Source organism: Daktulosphaira vitifoliae, unplaced genomic scaffold, assembly GCF_025091365.1.
Source record: "Daktulosphaira vitifoliae isolate Bord-2020 unplaced genomic scaffold, ASM2509136v1 Scaffold_2, whole genome shotgun sequence".
Lineage (NCBI taxonomy): Eukaryota > Metazoa > Arthropoda > Insecta > Hemiptera > Phylloxeridae > Daktulosphaira > Daktulosphaira vitifoliae.
In genome coordinates this window covers 31,961,145-31,980,656 of record NW_026099573.1, presented here as the reverse complement: position 1 = coordinate 31,980,656, position 19,512 = coordinate 31,961,145, and the positions used below count along the sequence as shown (strand labels likewise).

The window sequence follows — 19,512 nt, the reverse complement described above, 5'->3', positions numbered from 1 at the left end:
AAAAAAAAAAAAAAAAAAAAAAAAAAAAAAAAAAAAAAAAAACACTGTACGCATATTAATAACAAGTACTTTCTTTGAAGAAAATTTTTTTTTGAAAATTCGAGCACGCTACATAATTTTCCCAGAAAAGCGTTTATTTCCTTGATCTATTATATAATAAGATAAACGAGAACGGATTGAAATTTAATGCAACTATGATTTTACATTAAAACTTTCCAGACACTTAAACCCCTTGTGCATATTCGTATTTATCTGATTAAAATCTAAGTAATGCACTTGTACTACGGAATCTGGTAATCAGTGACCGGTCAGCTTTTGCGGGGCCCAGAGTAAAATTAATTACAACTTATGTGAGACCTCCAGTATGATACGAAACGTGTGATGTGAATTACATTAAAAAAATAATAAAGGCGGCATAAAGTTGTTTTAAATATAAGCGGCGTTGATGGTTATTAATAATTTTTGACAGTAAATGATGTCGCACAGAGCCATTGAAAAACAAAAACTAAATAACGAATTAGAAACACAGTGGTCGTTGTAACTGATTGAAAGAAAAAGGTGCGTTGGAGGCAGAGGAGATGTAGAAGGAACAATGTTAATTAGACGATGTGTCATATTAACAAGGGTGCGGTGGTACGCGTACAGATGTATCAATGAAAGCAACACTTCAACGTTTATTTTCAGTGGGTCGTCGCGCGGCACTTGCTGGACTTTGTACCGCACGCAGGATTGGTCAGTCAACTACCGTATACACGTAGTAGGGCGACGCGGGACACCGTGTCAAGTGATACAACGATTTTAAAACGACGGAACAACTGTCCCCCTACACCCCTCAAACAACAATGTTGCCAAAATGATAACATTGTTACCAAAATACGTAAAAGCGATTTTTTAGTAATTTAAATGGTTTTTTGAGTTAAATATTTTTAATCTAGAAGATGAATATTATAAGTATTTTTAATATAGAATTTTTTTTTAAAGGGGAGAAATTAAGATAGACTATCCAAACATTTTGTTCCAATTGCGCGCTATCAAAACACAATATTGTATTTAAAATATAAAATACTTTCTAACTAAGTATTAATAATATTTTTTAAACAAAATTAAATCAATGTATAAAAAAAAAAAAATCGGTATTTTGTTGCAACGCATTTAAATCCGGACCCTAGTTATAATAATAATAATAACTGACAGTAAAAAAAAAAAAATAGCCAATTCCAAAAATAGCAATCGTAAATGAGGACATAAACTGTGGAAACAGCGAAACGCTTTTAGTAGTCCTATTTTTTAGGTATCGTAATCAAATTATTATACCCAACTACTACTATAAAATTCTATTAGTATTAATATTCGGATTCTTGGAATATAATTGAATGCTGTTTGACACGTGACTGGTTAATTATAAAAATAAAAAAAGGCGTAGGCAGTGAATAATAATATATTATCGCAAATGATTAATAAATATTGTTGTCGTTTTTCAAGTTTTGCAATAAGTAAACACTCGAATAGTCAGATAACGAGTTGCAAATTTTACTAAATAATATTCATATGAAAACAAAAATGACAAATATATTATAACTCATCAAATATTGTTGTTATTATTTACAGGTAAATGGCTAACTTTATATTTGTTTTATCATTAAAAATTTCAATGGTAATCTACTAATGATATAATTCGTATTGGAAAATGCCAATGTAAACAGAGGTCGATACAATATCGTCGACCGAGTAAAATCGACTTGCATAACTAAACCAATCCGTCTGTTATTTCGATGTAATATTTTTTCATGTAAATTCTGCGTCGTGTCTCGCAAGTTTCCGACCAAGCGGATGACTGTCGTGTCCGTAGACAACTTCCACCGGTTGTTAACTGTTCAGTGTTTACACTTCGCTGGCATTGTCGGTCACACGTAGCGATGACCGACCGGTTCCACAGGGGGATAAGTCAAAACTGGTTATTTTCATGCACACAACACTCACTCACGAAATAGCGTTCGTTAATAATTTTGTAGTGTAAGGTAACGAATGCCTAAAGTGTAAACTCCTAACGTGGAATTCAGTGCGTAATGTCAGGGTTAAGGAAGAAAAAAATAATAATAATAAAATTAGATTTGTTGTTATTATAGATAACAACAATAAAATATAACTGTTGATTGCGGGGTCAACCCTATGGCCAACTAAATACCAGCAATGAACAATTATATTAGTTGTCCTAATTACATACGCAAGAATATATTGTGAATCGTTAGAATCAACAGAATGTGACGATATTTCACTGGTGTTACGATTAAATATCGTAATTTTTTTTATTTGAAAATATCTATTTTTGACGCTGACGATAAAAATAAATAAAATGAATTACTTGTAAAATCTGTTTCACTTCTGATGATGCAATGGCGCTCTGTTCGCGTTTTTCTTTTTTCTTAATGGTCTCCATTTTTTCTTCCTCCTTTTTTTCCCTCTGCTCCTTTTCCTCCAGTTCCCGTTTCTTTTCCCACAGTTCCTGCATAACACACGACTAAACATTATTTATGAAGAAGTCTAATCCATCAATCGACCAAACCACGCCGCCGCATAGCCTTACGCCCGTCACTATTAGATTATTTTATTATTATAATATATATATATATATGAAACGGCCATCTCGGATAAAGTTATACTTATTACCATAGGCATCAGGGCTCAGCTGTCTCACCGATTCGTTAAACGGTAATAAGTAATAACATTACCGTGCGTCGGCCGTGTGTACATTTGTGATCGTAATCGGTCATATACACCCGAAAAAAAAGAACGCACGTATACATGACACGTCGACGATGACAATAGACACGCTGAACACAAAAAACCAACGTATTCTGTGGCATCTTTTATTCAACACTGCCGGTAAACCATATATTACGTCAGCGGGTCAAAACAATACACATCGGCTATATGGTATTGTACACGATTGGACTATTTCCACGGAAAATGCCTATTTATTACACGGCATTGTTTTCGATTGGCGGGGAGTAGTACGTGTCGGGGGCGATAATATTTACAGTAAATTTGTCTTTTAATAAGGCATTTTGTTTCGTAAAAGGAATACCTACACCCAATGCGCGTCAACAATTGTTGTAATTAGCTTTAAAGTTTACTTTGAGGTGTTGTCGTAGTTGTTGCTCATGTTGTTCGGCCAACTGTTGTTGTTGCGCTTGGAATTGTTCCAGCAAATATTGTTGCTGAAGTTGCTGCTGTTTTTTCAACTGAAACGTTAAAATTATCACGCAAAACGTTAAATATTTATATGTATGTGGACACAAGTGGTATATTAGTGTATTACAATTATTGTCAGTGTAAAAATAATGTTTAATACATAGTTATTCTCGTAGCTCAAACAATAAAAGGTCTTTTTTTTTTTTGTCAGAATTTATTTCTATACCGAAAAATGTTTTCATGTTTAACGAACTGATACAATAAAATATATATATATATTAAGTGTATTTGTTTAATTTACCAAGACTGTATTTTAAGACACATATTAATTCAAAACCAATATATTTATAAAAATTTTTTGAAAACACCTAATGCTTTACCATAAGACAGAAGACTTTTTTTATTTGTTTAAATGATGTAAAGAAAAAATGTATCTATGTAGAATATACTTAATTTTTAAAAAAAGAAACCGAGATGATTCTAGTTGATACATAACCTCTTATTTATAGAATTTCAATGTAAGCCCAGGAAAATGTATACTTTTTTTATTTTTAGTTTAAAATAATCCTTAAAAATACCATTTAAAAAATTTGTTTAAAAATAATTTATCTTAAAGACGAGTTCGGAAAGTTATTTTTAAAACAAGTAAAAAAAAAAAAACGTTCACAAAATTCATAAAATATTTTGGATGCATAATTTTTTTAATACAAAATGTTTAACGTTTTTAAATATTTCAATAGATAGACAATAAAAAAAAGATTTAATATGTTAATGCGCATTATTGACTTGATTGATTGTCGAATGAGAGGACTATAACAAAGACACATTATTAACATTTAAAAAAATACATTCACTGAGAAATACTCCCCATGATTTTGAGATCCCAACATGACATAACTGAAAAGGACCGATCACAAATATTTTATTCTTTATATTTTTTTTTTCTAAAAAAGAATGTCATAAATTTCTTAAAAAAAAACTTTTTCATCTGAGAATTAATAATAAAGTAATAGATATCTTTGGTCTTTTTAATTAGTTTTATTTGTAATGTGTAGCGAGAAGTTGTTATTACAAATTATCTCACGCAAAAATATTTTAAGTTCTACTAAAATAATACGCGGGAAATTTACTGAGCAATGAAAATTAATAAAACATTATAAATAGTGCGCCATTCAAATTATTAAAAACATATTTTTATAAATCAGAAAAATTTATTAAAATAGTTATTTTTATTTAAGTCGCAAAAAGTTATAGGAAAATCTCATACTCTTAACAAAAACTATTATAGTACGCTGTTTATTATACAATGTAAATTATTTGTAATAATATTTTAATAAATTTAATACTATTTATAAAATTTGACTTTTTTTAATCTATATTTCTATGGAAAATTAAGNTAATATTTTAATAAATTTAATACTATTTATAAAATTTGACTTTTTTTAATCTATATTTCTATGGAAAATTAAGATTTCGGCAAAAATTATTAGCGTTTTTATAAAATAACTTAAGAGCTCGATCAGGAATTTTCATTATTCAGGGGGGTTGTTATAATTCTTCTTTTTAAGTAAAAGTAACGTAACTATAATGAACTTGGCGTGCAATTAAAAGAATATAATAAGCTATAACTCAAGGACAGATTTTAATTTCAGGAGAAGTATAATCTTAATTTTTTAATTAAATTTAATTTCTATTGTTAAAAAATATCTTACGACATTTAAAAGGTGTCCTGTTTATTAAAAAAACGTAACAACTATGAATAATTAAAAATGAAATGTGTTGACATTAAATTGTAGCAATTATTTGCCTTATCCTTTCCCTATAAATAAATGGATTTCCAATTACTATTGTCAATCCAGTATTCGTCAATGGAAGAGTTCGTCTTTGAACTTACCCAAGACCAAAATAATTAAATTTTTTAATATTACCTAACTTGTAAGATGAACTACAATGCGTTAACAAGGTCAACAGGAGGATGGCTTCGCTCTTTTAACCTCCCTGGATAATTCAATGTTCTATATTATAATTAATGATGTAAGTATTTTAATTAATTTGATAAATTTTGAAAATATATCTGTTACTGTAGAGAATTGTCTGTCAGTAATACTAAAGGTTAATGGTGGTAATGATATATCATGAGCCCTATTATTGTAAAATTGAATTTTATGTTCAATTGGACTAAAATTAATAGTTTTTATAGTATTAAAATTGAAAAAAACGCAGAGTTTTTTTTTAATAACGAATGAAAGTTGAACTTTGTAATATAAACTTCTACGAGTAACACTAAGTTAAATACATTCATTGTTATTAATAAAATATATTTTATTTCCCAGCATAAGATATTTATTTAATACTAATTAAAAGTTTATTTTATAAATGAAAAGAAGAGATAAAACACTGCAAATAATGAAATGACTAAAGAAAATTTGTATTGCTGAAGGCTCAACATGAAAGAAAATAGACAAGTCCCAGCATAATATTTAACATTTGGAAAACAAGTATCATATACATAATATCTCTTGGGTCCGCATCTAAGCCAACACTATCGAAATTCTTTCACGATGATCTTAGATTTATATCAGCTATAATATTATTTCAAGTATGGTACTTCACTATTCCTTAGTATTTGTCGTATTAAAAAATGACCAAAAGAGTACACTTGATTAATAAAGAAATTTTTTAAGTTACTAAACTCACAATGAGTTGACTGAGGTAATAAAATAAAAACTTGTAGCTTTTTCACTCCATCGCATCAAAGTATGCATTCTTATTGTCTTTGTAAGGCTATACAATTGTTGATTTTTACAGCCAAATCAAAGATAAAGAATTGTAAATGTAATGATAACACGCTTTATATTGGCTTAAAATCAAAAGAAACTTGCGTCAGTGAGGAGACAAATAGCAATAAATTATTATTACTACTACTATTATTATTATTATTAATAAACTCAATATGATAAATAATAAATAATAACAAAATATTGCGCTTAAATAACGAACTGACTGTGGAATATAAATAAGTATTTTATTTTCAATTGACTTTACATTCGGTTAAACAATTGAATTTATAATAAATCATACGATTAGTCAACATTTAGTGTTTTCAACCAATTTTCAGTTCATTGGTAATTTAAAATCTATAAGATAAAATTACAGGCAAATTATATAGTTTATAGGAAACATAAAAAGTATTTTTAATAACTCAATAGAAAATCAAGTGAAACATTTAAAATAGTCAAAGTAAAATAACAACAACTGGCTTCCCATTATATTTTTATGACGTATTTTTAATAAATTATTGACGTTTAAAAATAGACTGACCATTGTTAAAAAAATTAATATTTGTAGTAGTAGCCATTAAAATTAATTAATAATACCAGTACTACGTGTTGATCGGTAGCACTATCTCTACACAAGATAAGCTAACATAAAAAAAACAATAAGAAATATCATGGAGATTTTATTACTCATTATACTAGTTCTAATTAAGGAAATCTACGTATTTGTTTAGCTATAATTAGGTAATCAATTAGGTAATAGGATATCAACTGATATCCTATTAGATCGACAGATTTGAACACCGACAAATGAATTCTAAAAGCTACTCGAGTTTTAATTAAAATTAGCTAAATGTTTTATGCTCACTTAACAATAATTAAAAAAAGGAAACACCTCACCTCTAGTATCTGGTTGTGGATAGCGCTTGCCTCTTGAACATGGTTTGTGGGTCGAACCAATTCCAATGGCTTATCGCCTAATGCCTCACCCGTTGAATAACTGGTCACCATTGATTCTCTGGTCATTTCTAAAGAAATATCACGACGCACAATCATTAAAAAAATTCAGTAGTCAATAAACACTAGTTGTACACGCGCTTTCAAACACCACACTCGACACGATACATATCTGCACCAAACACGGCGACCATAAAACGCTCACTCGACGCAGCGCATGGTACTGATACGACAACACGTTGGTTAGCCGGCGTAGTGAACAGTGATGATCTCTTCTCCCACCACAAACTCCACGCGCTTATTATAATATGAGGTATGCTCATTGCTCACACGCCTCACTGCGTTCACAGTCAGTTGGCCATTCAGTTAATGTTGTTAATGATACAAGTTTTTTTATCTTTACTAGTCAAAGAAGTCATAAGCCGAAAAACGACAATGCTTCTATACCCAAGAGAAACGATTGTACGTCTCTACTACTAAAATGTATTCAAAGAGCCTAGCTGTAAAGAATCATTGCCGTAACAATCGCGAGTCACGATGAAAATGTATAATATATATATATATTGACTAAGTATGAATCAAATTCGTTAAAAGGTTTAATTAATAATAGATGCATAGAAACGCAGTTTTAAAGATTCAGTCGCCTAGAAGAATTATCGTATTGAGCATTTCAAATTTCCGGCTTGAAAACACAATTGCGTCAATTTTTTTTTTTAAATATAATAAAAGTAATAAAATGGAATTTCTCTAGTTTCTCAGCGCATAAGGATATTTTACGGTACGGTTAAGTAAGAACAAAAATAGTAGAAATTTCATTCCTTATTAAGGTGCATTTAACTATATTATAACATATATATATATATATATGTGAACGATAATCAAGTTACAAATACTGAATATAGTAGAAATTATTTGTTTTTTTTTTTTGCAAAATAAAATAAAATGAATTGAGAAATATTCATTATTATACTACCAAAAGTCTTTTCTCTGTTTCTTTTTACTTTAGATTGTTTAACAAATTCAAAAATACATTATGTCATATTATTTTTAAGGTCAATATTTTACCAGGCGTGTCTGTAGGTTGAAGTGGAAAGAGCAAAGATCATTTTTATTTGTTCAACATTGACTATTTCTCTCAATAATAAAGACTTACTTAAGATAAACAGCCACCAATAATAAATAGATTTCAATTAAATTAAAAAATTGTTTTATTATAAACCTCTTATGTTATACGAAAAAAACCTATTTGTATATTTTTTATAACACAACTCAAACAAAAAGAAGTAAAATGTATGTTGTAGCATGAAATTTTAAACATGTATGACCCAAACTCACTACATACTTCAAAATTCGCTGGGTTAGAGTATACGAGTTTTACAAAAAAATGTGTAGAACATAAAAAAATAGTAACAAAGAATAACTGCCCCTGTATTTTCTATTCAAGCTACCATGGCATACTAATGTAAAAGGTTAACATTGTATGAAAAATACAGATTAACAATTAAAAATAGCCGAGAATTCACAGAATTTAAAAGATAACCTGCTTTAAAAAAAAGTATGTTGATAGTAGTATCATCTCAATTATACTTAATAATAATTCAAATATTCAATAAAAAATTTTGTTACATGACTGATGATCCATTGATTAAAATATTGATCGGATTATTTCGCTTAAAACACCACGCCCACTATATTATTGTTTTTACATATTTACATTATCGTAATAATTTAATTTAAGTTTAAATACATAAAAAAGATTAAATATTATAAAAGTAATTATATTTATTTTTAAATAAGCCGATTAAATTGGTGAAATGATTACCTTATTGATCTTTTAAATAAATTGCAAGATAAGCAATAAGTATTTAATTTATACGAACAATTTAGTTAGTGATTCAAAATAAGCATAGAAAGATGACTGACCTCTTAAGTACAACGATTTAAGTTTAAAAATATCAATTTCCACCAAAATAAAATATATTTCTGCAAATACTCTATTAAAAAAAATTACTAAGATAAGAAAAATTAATCAATAAAAATAAAATTTAATATAAATGATTTTCAATAGAACGTAAGTTTTCTTGTAACTATTAAAAAATACTTTATAAATCCTTTAAATTGGGTGTTTGTTAGTTTTATAAAATTAGTTATTGGCCTCCTCCGAGTAGTCTATTTAGTACAAGTTATCAGAAGCACGCGTTATTTTCCCAATAATATTTTTTAATATGTAATGAGGCCTCCTTCCTGAAAAACAATTTGCCTATGAAACGACTTACGATAAAAATAATTACAGGTAGATTGCTTAAAAGAATGTAATTAGCGTTTTGTTTTTAACCTATAAATACAAAGCAAGTTTTAGTTACTAACCTGTTTTTTGTAATAAATGCGTAAACGCAGAACTGATTTCAATACTACGAATCGATTTAATATTGTCTGTAAAAAAAAAAAATAAATAAATAAATGTTAACACATTTAAAATATTGAGTTCATCAATTTTCGAATAACAATAAGCTATAAATACAATAAAAATACATTTTTTAAAAACTTTACATCAAAATAGGACATTTACGTTGTACATGATATCATCATAAAATACAACTTGTGTATTGAACAACTTACATATACAAGTAAATTTTGTTAAAGAAAACTAACTATTTATATATATATATATATATATATATATATATATATAAATATCCATTAATAAATATATTACAGATCAATAAAGAAAAATAACTGATAGAATAAAATTATAGACAAGACTTCCTAAGAATTTTCCTTACGAGTCTCAGAAAAAATATATGTATAAATATAAGCATTGATTTTAGTTGTTTTTATGTATACATTTACTATCATTATATTATAGTCTAGACAGTCACCATAAAAAAGTTTTCATAATTATTAAGTTAATTAAAATTGAAATCACAGTTCATCAAACTATTAATCATTCAGCGTTTAAATAAATTAAGACATTTAATTGATTATGAATTATTAAATCTGAATTGAATGTCTTTAATAAGAAGCTGCAGATATCAAAAACTTCAAACGTGTTTTTCTTAATTTGAGAAAGGAGGAGTTACGTGTTAAGGTAAAATAAGTATTTTGTATTGATTTTTTTAAGACTGACATATTTTTTCTTCGCTGACATCTCACAGAATTATTTGTTAAACAGTAAAATAATTACCACTTTTAACTATAGTATTGACAACAACAATCATATCATTGAAAAAAGTATTAATTTATTAAATATCTAATGTAGATTAAACAAAAAAAATATTATGTTTATTAAATAATATGTAAATATTATTATTCTGTAATATATTTATCCTTAATTTAAACCTCATAAAAATGAAAACCAAAACAACAATTATTTTGAGTTACGCTTGTAGTCTTGGAAGCGTTTTATAATTTATGTATTCTAGTTACGCATAGTATGTTATTTCATCAAAAACTAAACCAGTCTAAAAACTACTATAGCCGATTTTTAATTAAAACGAATGATAATAATGTTTAAAGAGATTCCGCGTCTATATGCAAAGAAGAGTTTTATAGCTTTATAAGTTAATAACGACCAAAAAAACAAAGACAGCAATTTTCTTATTCGTCGAACTTGAACACTAGCACTAGGTCAGGTCAAAAACAAACGTAAGTACAACATATTACACTTGGCAGCTGTCAAAACTAACATAACATACACAAGTTGTATACAGTTTGACGTGTCTTATATAACAGTAAAAGTAAAAATCAAAACACAAAAATATTATAAAAGGGTATTCACATTAAATATCATAGCTACTGATAAAAATGTACTATGCATATTACAAATCTGTACTGGTATTAAATAGTTAAAATGGCAATTTCAGATTTATAGCTTAAAAAGATGAAATTTTCTCAAATAATTTTTAACATTCAAAATTTTTCTAAGTATATTATATTGTGTAAAAATTATACTTAACAACTGTTTGTTGACCAGACTTTTCTATGTTAAAGAAGCATTTTATTTTCAAGAACTAATAATTAAATCTTCTTTTGTAATCACAAGGAACACAATTCATAATTAAATAACTAAAAAAACAATTCGCCTCCTCCTGAGTTAATACAGGTGGATGATGGACACGCTCTTGATTATAACAACCATAAATCAAAATAATACAAAGAATAAATATGTAGGTACCTTTTTTGTTTGAAAAAACCTATATAATCAACATCATTTGTTAATGGTTGTCATTTTACTCTAAACCATAATACGTAGTTAATTTTCAACAATTTTTTACTTTTTTGATTTCTGAAAGTCATTTGTTATCTTTGTTAAGTAACAAATCCTTATAAATGGAAAGGGGGATGGACCACTCGGTCAAAGTATTCTTCGTAAAACCCGCGGGTCTCTTTATGTATTTTCTTTCTATAACAATAATAATACCTAACTAATAACCATACTAGTACCTTGAATAACGAAAATGACTATTTATCTTTTTAATAAGATCAAAGTTCTTTGAAACTTTGGTTATTAAAAAAAAATAGTTTAAAGTATTTTATTTTAATAAATCTAGGCAGCAAAAAGGGTGATTGGCGTATGAGCATGACTACGATTCCTTGTCTGTATTTGCTACAGTATCATGTAATTGATTAACAATCAATTAATTGATAATTTGGTCCAATAATTCCATAGAATTTAAAATCTAATCGTCAATGAGAGTAGCAACATATAAATATTGATATACATATACACATACATGTAACATTATAAATATACTATTCCTATAAAAATAGATTTTAATTTTTCTTTCTGAATTTTGCAGGTGCCAAATAATATGACGCAAACTCGGCTGTTGTAAGAATAGACGAAAAAAAAGAGTAAATAATAAAATTTGAACGTTTGAAATTAGTTTTGACGTTAACTAAAAAATAAAGCATAGGTGTAATCACAATAAGACAATAAAAGTTCATTTTTAACAATGAAACAAAATATTTTTAAGTTATAAATGCTATACTGATTCGTAAATTTGCTAATAAGCGTGTTGAAAAATAACATAAAGAAAAATAAATATATTTGAAAAAATCCTCACAAATAAAAATAATATGTTTTCGAAAAAATATATGAGATATATTTGTTTATACTTTAACTGATTTAAATACGAGATAAACTTATTCTCGTTTAGCCAAAGGTTTTCCATAGAAACCAATAATGTCGAAAAGACTTTAGAAAATGTAAGACATTGCTGAATTTCTTACAGAAATCGTTTGGAACATCTAGAATAGTCCATTGTTTTACGTATACAATCAAGAAAAAAAATAACATTTAATTATATATTCTATCAATAAATACGATTATAATCAATAACTCCACTGGATTCACTTAGAATATTAGGCTCTACGTAGACATTGCATAAGTGAGATACACTCGACGGAATAGCTATTAACTTGAACAACATTCATCATTCAAGGTCATTGCAGCGTAAGAAATTGGGCGATCACGATCCCACAATGGCGTACAGATTTGTTAAACAAATGCTGAATGCCGAAAGATAATGGTGTGCGGTAGGTTAATGGAAGGTACAATAAATGTTATCACTTTTAGGTACACCGTCAAGACAATTATTTGTTTAAGAGGGAACAAAATGCTTTCTAAATTGGATATCTCAGAGTAATGGCAATTATTAATGGTTACGGTACAAATCGAAAAATACATTTTTAAACGATTTACTAATTATTTAATTTTACATTCGAATAAATACAACCCAAGATCAAAGACAAAAATTAATTAGTAAAACATCATCTAAACTTCAATTAAAAATTATCGACTGAATTAAAATTGACGGAAACGACTAGAATATACGATTTAAAATATGTTTGTAATACATTGTTATAAACTTAAAAATAGTAAACAATCTTCGTAGAAGAAAAAACTATTTACGAATAGAAAATACCGGTTTAGAAAAGATGATATTATGCAAAAGAAAAGAACAAATTAAAGATCCAAGATTCGGTCACGGTAAAGAACACTATTAAGTATAAAACGAATTCTCATTCCTGTATTGAATGTATGTTAAACTGAGCGATCAATCATTTATCAATACATCTATAACAACATATACTTGGAAGTTAAACTGTTCTTAGACACCAGTAGACGGTCAATAATAAATAATGGTTTTCAAGTGTCTAGCGTCCTGCTAGCAAAATAGCTCTCCAGAATAGTTCGTATCTAATTAAACTTATACCACAAACGGGATATAAAATGTGTGTATATTGCCTGTAACCAAAACGTTTAGGGCCAGGATACTATACAAAACATGTTGTCTGGATAAGGTAACATTATTATGTTTAGGCCGGCAACATCGTTAAGAAGGCGTGCACTGTGCTCCACACAACAGCCTATTACGCGAATCCGGTCTTCGTCTCGCCGGTAGGATTTCTTATCTCGTCTAGCACGTACCTTGTCAAATGGTCAATAGCCCGCGCTGCATTAACATATTTTTGATATGCACACTACATGTCCTTACAGACATCGCCGATACAGTTATGTAATTACGATAAGGTCATGTTTTGTTAAAGAGAAACATAGAAAATTTAAGATTTAAAAAGAAAATTTGTTTTGGGGACAACTAGTTTTTTTCATAGAGTGCATTATGATAATATAATAAAATGCACACGCTCGCAATATTATCATAGATCATAAAGAATAGCGTTTATAGTTGTACGCTTTCGAATGATTACAGAAAACAATTTGAATTAATAAACTACATTCAAAGCATAACAGCGATGTTTATCGTTAAAAAACCGTAGGGATGTAGATAAAAAGGAAACCACGAAATTCGAAGGTGATTGAATTACATGTGTTGTTATGTTACCGACGCGTATAATTAAGTGCGGTTCATCGTACTTACCGTTATACTAAATGAAATTTTTGGTCTCATTTTAATAGAGACTTGACGAGATGAGACAGCACTTAGAATGTTAACTAGCTAACGTACGTGTAATTTTCGTAATGCGATATTACAAACTCAAAATATACTATCTATTTTTATTTACACTATCTATATCAATTTTAACTTATTAGAAATGTGGTAAACTTATGTTTATGTTCAAGAATATCAATATCGAAGAGTATTTTCAACATAATGTTATTTCAAAAGTCAGTATAATACAACGCTAGACACGCTATCATCGTTTATGAAATGGTACCATGACGGAGCGAAAAAAACTCTTGACAGAAACAAGTTTCGGCATAAGAGGTGGCGGACAGTATCCCGGGTAGCCACTAGTTTTTTTTTTTTTTTTTTTTTTTTTTTTTAATGTAAGATTTAGAAAATGCAAAAACTTGATTCTTAAATTGCAAACAAACTTGTATCAAATAATTATTATAACTTTTTTCATTNTCATTTGGTTACTAGGCTTCATATTCGTCTAGTTAACAAAGAACAAAGTTAACAAAGGTCTAGTCAACAATGAGAACCATCTAAGACCCCTTAACAGATGTGATTGTGCCGACCAGGTAAGCATGTCATTATAAGGGACTACGAGGATGCTACACTGATGATTTTATAATATCATGGTTTTTAACCACTACTCTGCAACTGTCTAAAAAATTAATGATTTTAGTTTCATTTATTATTTTATTTATGAAATCTGACATCTATAACAATGAACTCGGCGTATTCTTCTGCGCCTTTTCCCCCTTATGTTAGGGGTCAGCCACCCGAGTCTTATACCATTACTAAATACAGAATATCCACTTTTCACGCACAAATCAACTAAAATATCAAATTGCTCTTTATGGTACACGACGCCGACAACCCATTTGTAAATTATATATACACCTAACCAATGTAAATAAATTGAAACAACTAAAAAAGTCAATAATACGCTTGCCAAAGTCAAGTTGGGTTTAATTATCATACTGTTAAATTTGTCTTAAATTTTTTTAATTCTATTATTCAGAGACAATAATCTAAGCATTTAATAATAAAATTGTCGATAAGAAATGCCCAGTACAGTGGGGACATTGCATAGTTGGAATAAGTATAGATGATATCTGACAGTGATTGTGATCACCATCATAAAAAACACTTCGATGTAAATCTGTTGATACTGTTAGTTTTAGAAGGAATTGTTGAATTATCCAAAAGCAACAGTAACTGCAATATAATATATTATACTATATTATATCCTCATTCAAAAACAAACTATAAAATGAAGTTCCATATGAAAATGATATTAAATATTTCATATTTTAATTTAAACTAGCTAATAAAATCTATAAATGATCTAATTAAGAAAATTACTGATCAATAATAACTTTTTAAATAGTACTTCGGAATGATAAAAATAACATTTTTTTAATGTCTGTTGCTATACTGACCGAACTGATATCTTTAAACAATACATCCAAAGATCACAAAGCTTATTTATTTAGTTGGAAACATTAGCCTAAAAAATTGAAAAATATTATCTGTAAAATGGGGGAAATCTCCCAAAAATTTATGATTTTTAAAATCGTTAAATTTTGACATTTTTAAAACTTTTTTTTTCAAATCTGCCATCATTTTTTTTTAAATAAACGAATTTTTTTTTTATATGTAGGTAACTTAGACATTTTTCTTTCACATAGCATTCAAAATAGTAAATATTTAACTTTTTCAACTTAGCTTTTGGAAATTTGTTAAACTAAAGCTCATGTTACGTAAAACGTACAAAATATATGATAAAAAAGAAATAAGTCCCGATTACCTTATCTCCTATTTACAAATGGCTGCCGTATTTAAAAAATTATTTATAGTTAAAAATAATTTGTAATAATCTATAAATTTTAAAAAAGTTATAGCAATATATAGTAGGATTTCTACCATTTATGAAGATGAAGGCAATTTTTTCAATTTGATGATTGAATATTTATAACTCTGAATAATTATTACCCTAAATGAGGTTAATATTTTCAACTAGATGCGACTCCTAATTTTTTTGTCGTATTGTTAAAAGAAATAGGTCCGGTGAAAGTTGAGATAAAGTGGCTACAGACATAAATAAAAACACAACATAGTAAAATACCTTCTCAATAATACCTTCTTAATACCTTTTCGGCTTCGCATCAAGGCTAAAAGTGATTTTAATATTGGTTACTAATGTTAAATAATACTGTTAATACATAGATAATTTTTTGAATAACTCAAAAATATAATTTTATTGTTTTTACATACTTAACTAGTAACTAGTAAATAACTAGTAAATTGACAATTATAAAAAAATATATACCTAAAACTTAAAGATTTGATAAAAAAATCCAATTTTATTTTTACAATTAGTTGAATAGCTAAGTAACCAAGTGACTAACTCACAAAAAACTGTACTAAAAAAGACTTATAATAATAAAATTGAAATTTTCTTAAAATTTTTTAAGCTCCACATATATTTTTTTCAGGTTATTAGTTATGTAAAAAACAATATGTATATTTATATGAGTTCTTCGAAAAATTATCTATCTATTGGTAGCAATTTTATAATTATAAGATTAACCCAAAAATATTAAGAGTGAAAAATTCAGTTTTTTTTTTGAAAAAAATACCCAAAAATCTTAAATATAAAAGTCTATATCAATTTGACGGTTGAACTTTAATAGCCCCAAATTTTACACAACTTTTTAATTTTTTAAAATGTTTGAAAATGATTTTTAAACTGATTAATTGTTTTATTAAAGTTTAATTACTAATTAGTAAATATAGTTGTGATGTACAAAATAAATCAGATTCGGATTTATCCTCGAAATTCCTAATGGCTTCTATCTTTAAATTGTATTAAGCAAAGTGACTGTTGTAATTTATTTAACTTTTGATATAAAGATCAATTCAGTATGCCCTCTTTTTGATGTTAATTTAAATCTCATTGGTAAACCAGGGTTATAGGGTTCAACCTCCCCATTGCGAAAAAATGTTATTTTTAATTAGATTATATTTAAAATTATAGGGGTTATGTTTTTACTTCTTCACAAATAATTAATCTATACAGACAACACAGTCGATAACTAAGTCAAAAAATGATTGATTGATTCCTCAGAATAATGTTACATTACAATGTGTAATAGTTCATTGTTATATGTAAAGTTTAATTATTTTAGACAAAATTATTCTAAATTAAGTAATTAAGTAAACTATAGAAAATGAAATGTTATAACGAGTATTACAATAAGTACACCTCAGACTCACATATTTAAGGTTGTACACTCAGAAAACAGCATTGGGTAAATTATTTAATCTCTATTGATTACCGACAAGATTATACACCATCTATGCATAAATAATGATAAATATTACACATATGGTGGGATAATGACGCATTATATGAAAAGATAACCCGGTGGTAATCAAAAAGAAAAATAAACACTATAAATGGAATATACTGTTATCTAGTAGAATATAACAAAGTGAATGTTCCGAAGTTCATTTCCTTGTGATTTATGTTATTTATGAAATTTACATATTATTAAATTTCTACAAGATATGTTAATATTTTTATTCATAGAGATAAAATCTACCATAGTTAAGAATATACAAATACTTTACCAAGATAAAAAAAAACAAACATGAAAGAGAAACGAGTGATATAATATATTTGATAAGATTTCAAAAATATTGTTTATTGGTATACAAAGTTATAATTTACCATGACAGATAATTAAAATAATGATAATTGAAGTAGCCAATTGCAATTAACTAGGGACTAATTACTTATTAATAGGTTTATTTTAAAGAAAATAAATATGCACTATGAAATAAATGCCCATGTAAATAATATGCAGAACATAATAAATAGTTTTTAACAAAAAGCATAAATTTTAAATAAACGTAATTTTAATTAACGATTCCTTTTATTATAAAAGCGTAAAATAATAAATAAAAATAGAACAATTTTTTCTATTAACCATTCATTTATAATGATGATTTTACTATACTGCCTACTCTAGTTAATACTATTCTAAATATTTTATCTATTTTTATTAGTTCAAAATTGCTATTTTATTACACTATCAGAAAATAAAAAATAATTTATTAAAATGTTGTAGGCTTTTTTATACTAGATAACAAGAAAACCAGTTGTTTAAAATATTTAAAATCAGTAGATAAAACATCATATTGCGATGAAGTGTCTGTATAATTACTTGCTATGATTTTCACTTAAATTATTAACCTTAGTTAAAACAAAAACAAAATTGTCATTTTAAACTAAAAATAATATAATTCATAGTAATGAAGAGTACATCTCAAACAGTAGATAATCAAGAGCATTTTGGAGATTTCAGCATCTTTATGAACTAAAGCATGATTCATAATAACAACTGCCATTACATATCAAGTAATAAATTGTTTACACTAATTATATTTAAACCAACTATATTATTTAATTCGTTCATTTCGCAATTGTCACTTGAAAAACCACTAAAATATTTATAATTATTATTGATAAGCTCAAATTTTTTTATTTTTTATAAAAATGAAAAATAAAACGTCATAATTACTCGCGAACAAAATAAAATCATAGTACTAAAAAGTATTAAAGAACTAACTTTATTGAAATCTTATTTTATTTATAATTTGATGGTGTTCAAATCTATCAATTGAACATCAATAATTTCCCATATAATTTAACACAAATTTCAATATTAATGTGGTTACAGTGATCTCTTTGCATGCCGTAAAGCACTCAATTATTAAAAGTTCTATGTTTTAATATTTTAATATTTTTTAAAATAAATGATGTAGTTTCAAGTTTTTTTTTCTTTTCTAAGTTAAATCAATATCGACAATCGATAACATTGACGTTGTAATTTACGTCTTAGTGCATTTTCAAAACGTGATTTACTTTAGACTAAATTATGTAGGAGTCATAAATATCAGATAAAGCTTAAAAACACTTTAAAATAATTTAGTAGTTAGCGAGTACACTGAAAAAAAAAAATGTTAACTTTAATAGTAATGATACCATAAGATAACGAGACCTTCATAAAAATGAAATGATCAAAAATGCTTAATATTTATTATTTTATTGTACTACACACAAACATATACAACCAATAAGTCAATCTATTTGAAGTACTGCATTAAAAACATTTCTTATTATATGCTCTGCACATGTAATATTTTTTTTACTTAAGCGCCAAATAACATTAACTGCTATTAGAATAATAAATTAATAGAAAATAGAGCCTATTATAATTGAATTAAAAACTGGTTTTCTGTTAAAAAATTTGCATTTAATAAGAAATCATTATATTTAATTCACTAGGTATCAAAAAATACAAGGTCAAGTAAAATAGTATTATGCTTACTTAAGTTTATTCTAGAAATAGTTCATTCTATTCAAATTAAAAATAAAAACCTTGCCAAGAATTCCAAACCTAGCAATTTCAAAAATCATGCATTTATTTACACTAAGTAAATTTAGTAATTGTTTTCACTATGTACCATTAAACCATTGTTTCATTGTTACTTTATTTCCAATGACAACCTAAAGAAATTTTCTAATACAAGAAAAAATAGAAATATTATATCTCCCAAAAATTACACAATAAAAATAAAATTAATGGTATTTTTATTAA

The 19,512-nt window shown here is 26.9% G+C and overlaps 1 protein-coding gene across 10 annotated transcripts in view; it reads right to left on the bottom strand.

Moving 5' to 3' along the window:
- LOC126899920 (histone deacetylase 4) overlaps nt 1–19,512 on the bottom strand; it is a 53,819-nt gene that overhangs the window by 7,918 nt on the left and 26,389 nt on the right. For 5 of the 10 annotated variants that reach the window (XM_050675194.1, XM_050675186.1, XM_050675189.1 and 2 more), the window contains 4 exons: nt 9,294–9,359; nt 6,870–6,997; nt 3,135–3,242; nt 2,363–2,518 (listed from right to left, as the gene is read on the bottom strand). In XM_050675194.1, coding sequence (XP_050531151.1) covers nt 2,363–2,518; nt 3,135–3,242; nt 6,870–6,997; nt 9,294–9,359 — 458 coding nt within the window. Of the gene's footprint in view, nt 1–2,362; nt 2,519–3,089; nt 3,109–3,134; nt 3,243–6,869; nt 7,203–9,293; nt 9,360–19,512 lie in introns of those variants that run through there. The other 5 variants (XM_050675188.1, XM_050675195.1, XM_050675191.1 and 2 more) reach the window with 5 other exon arrangements.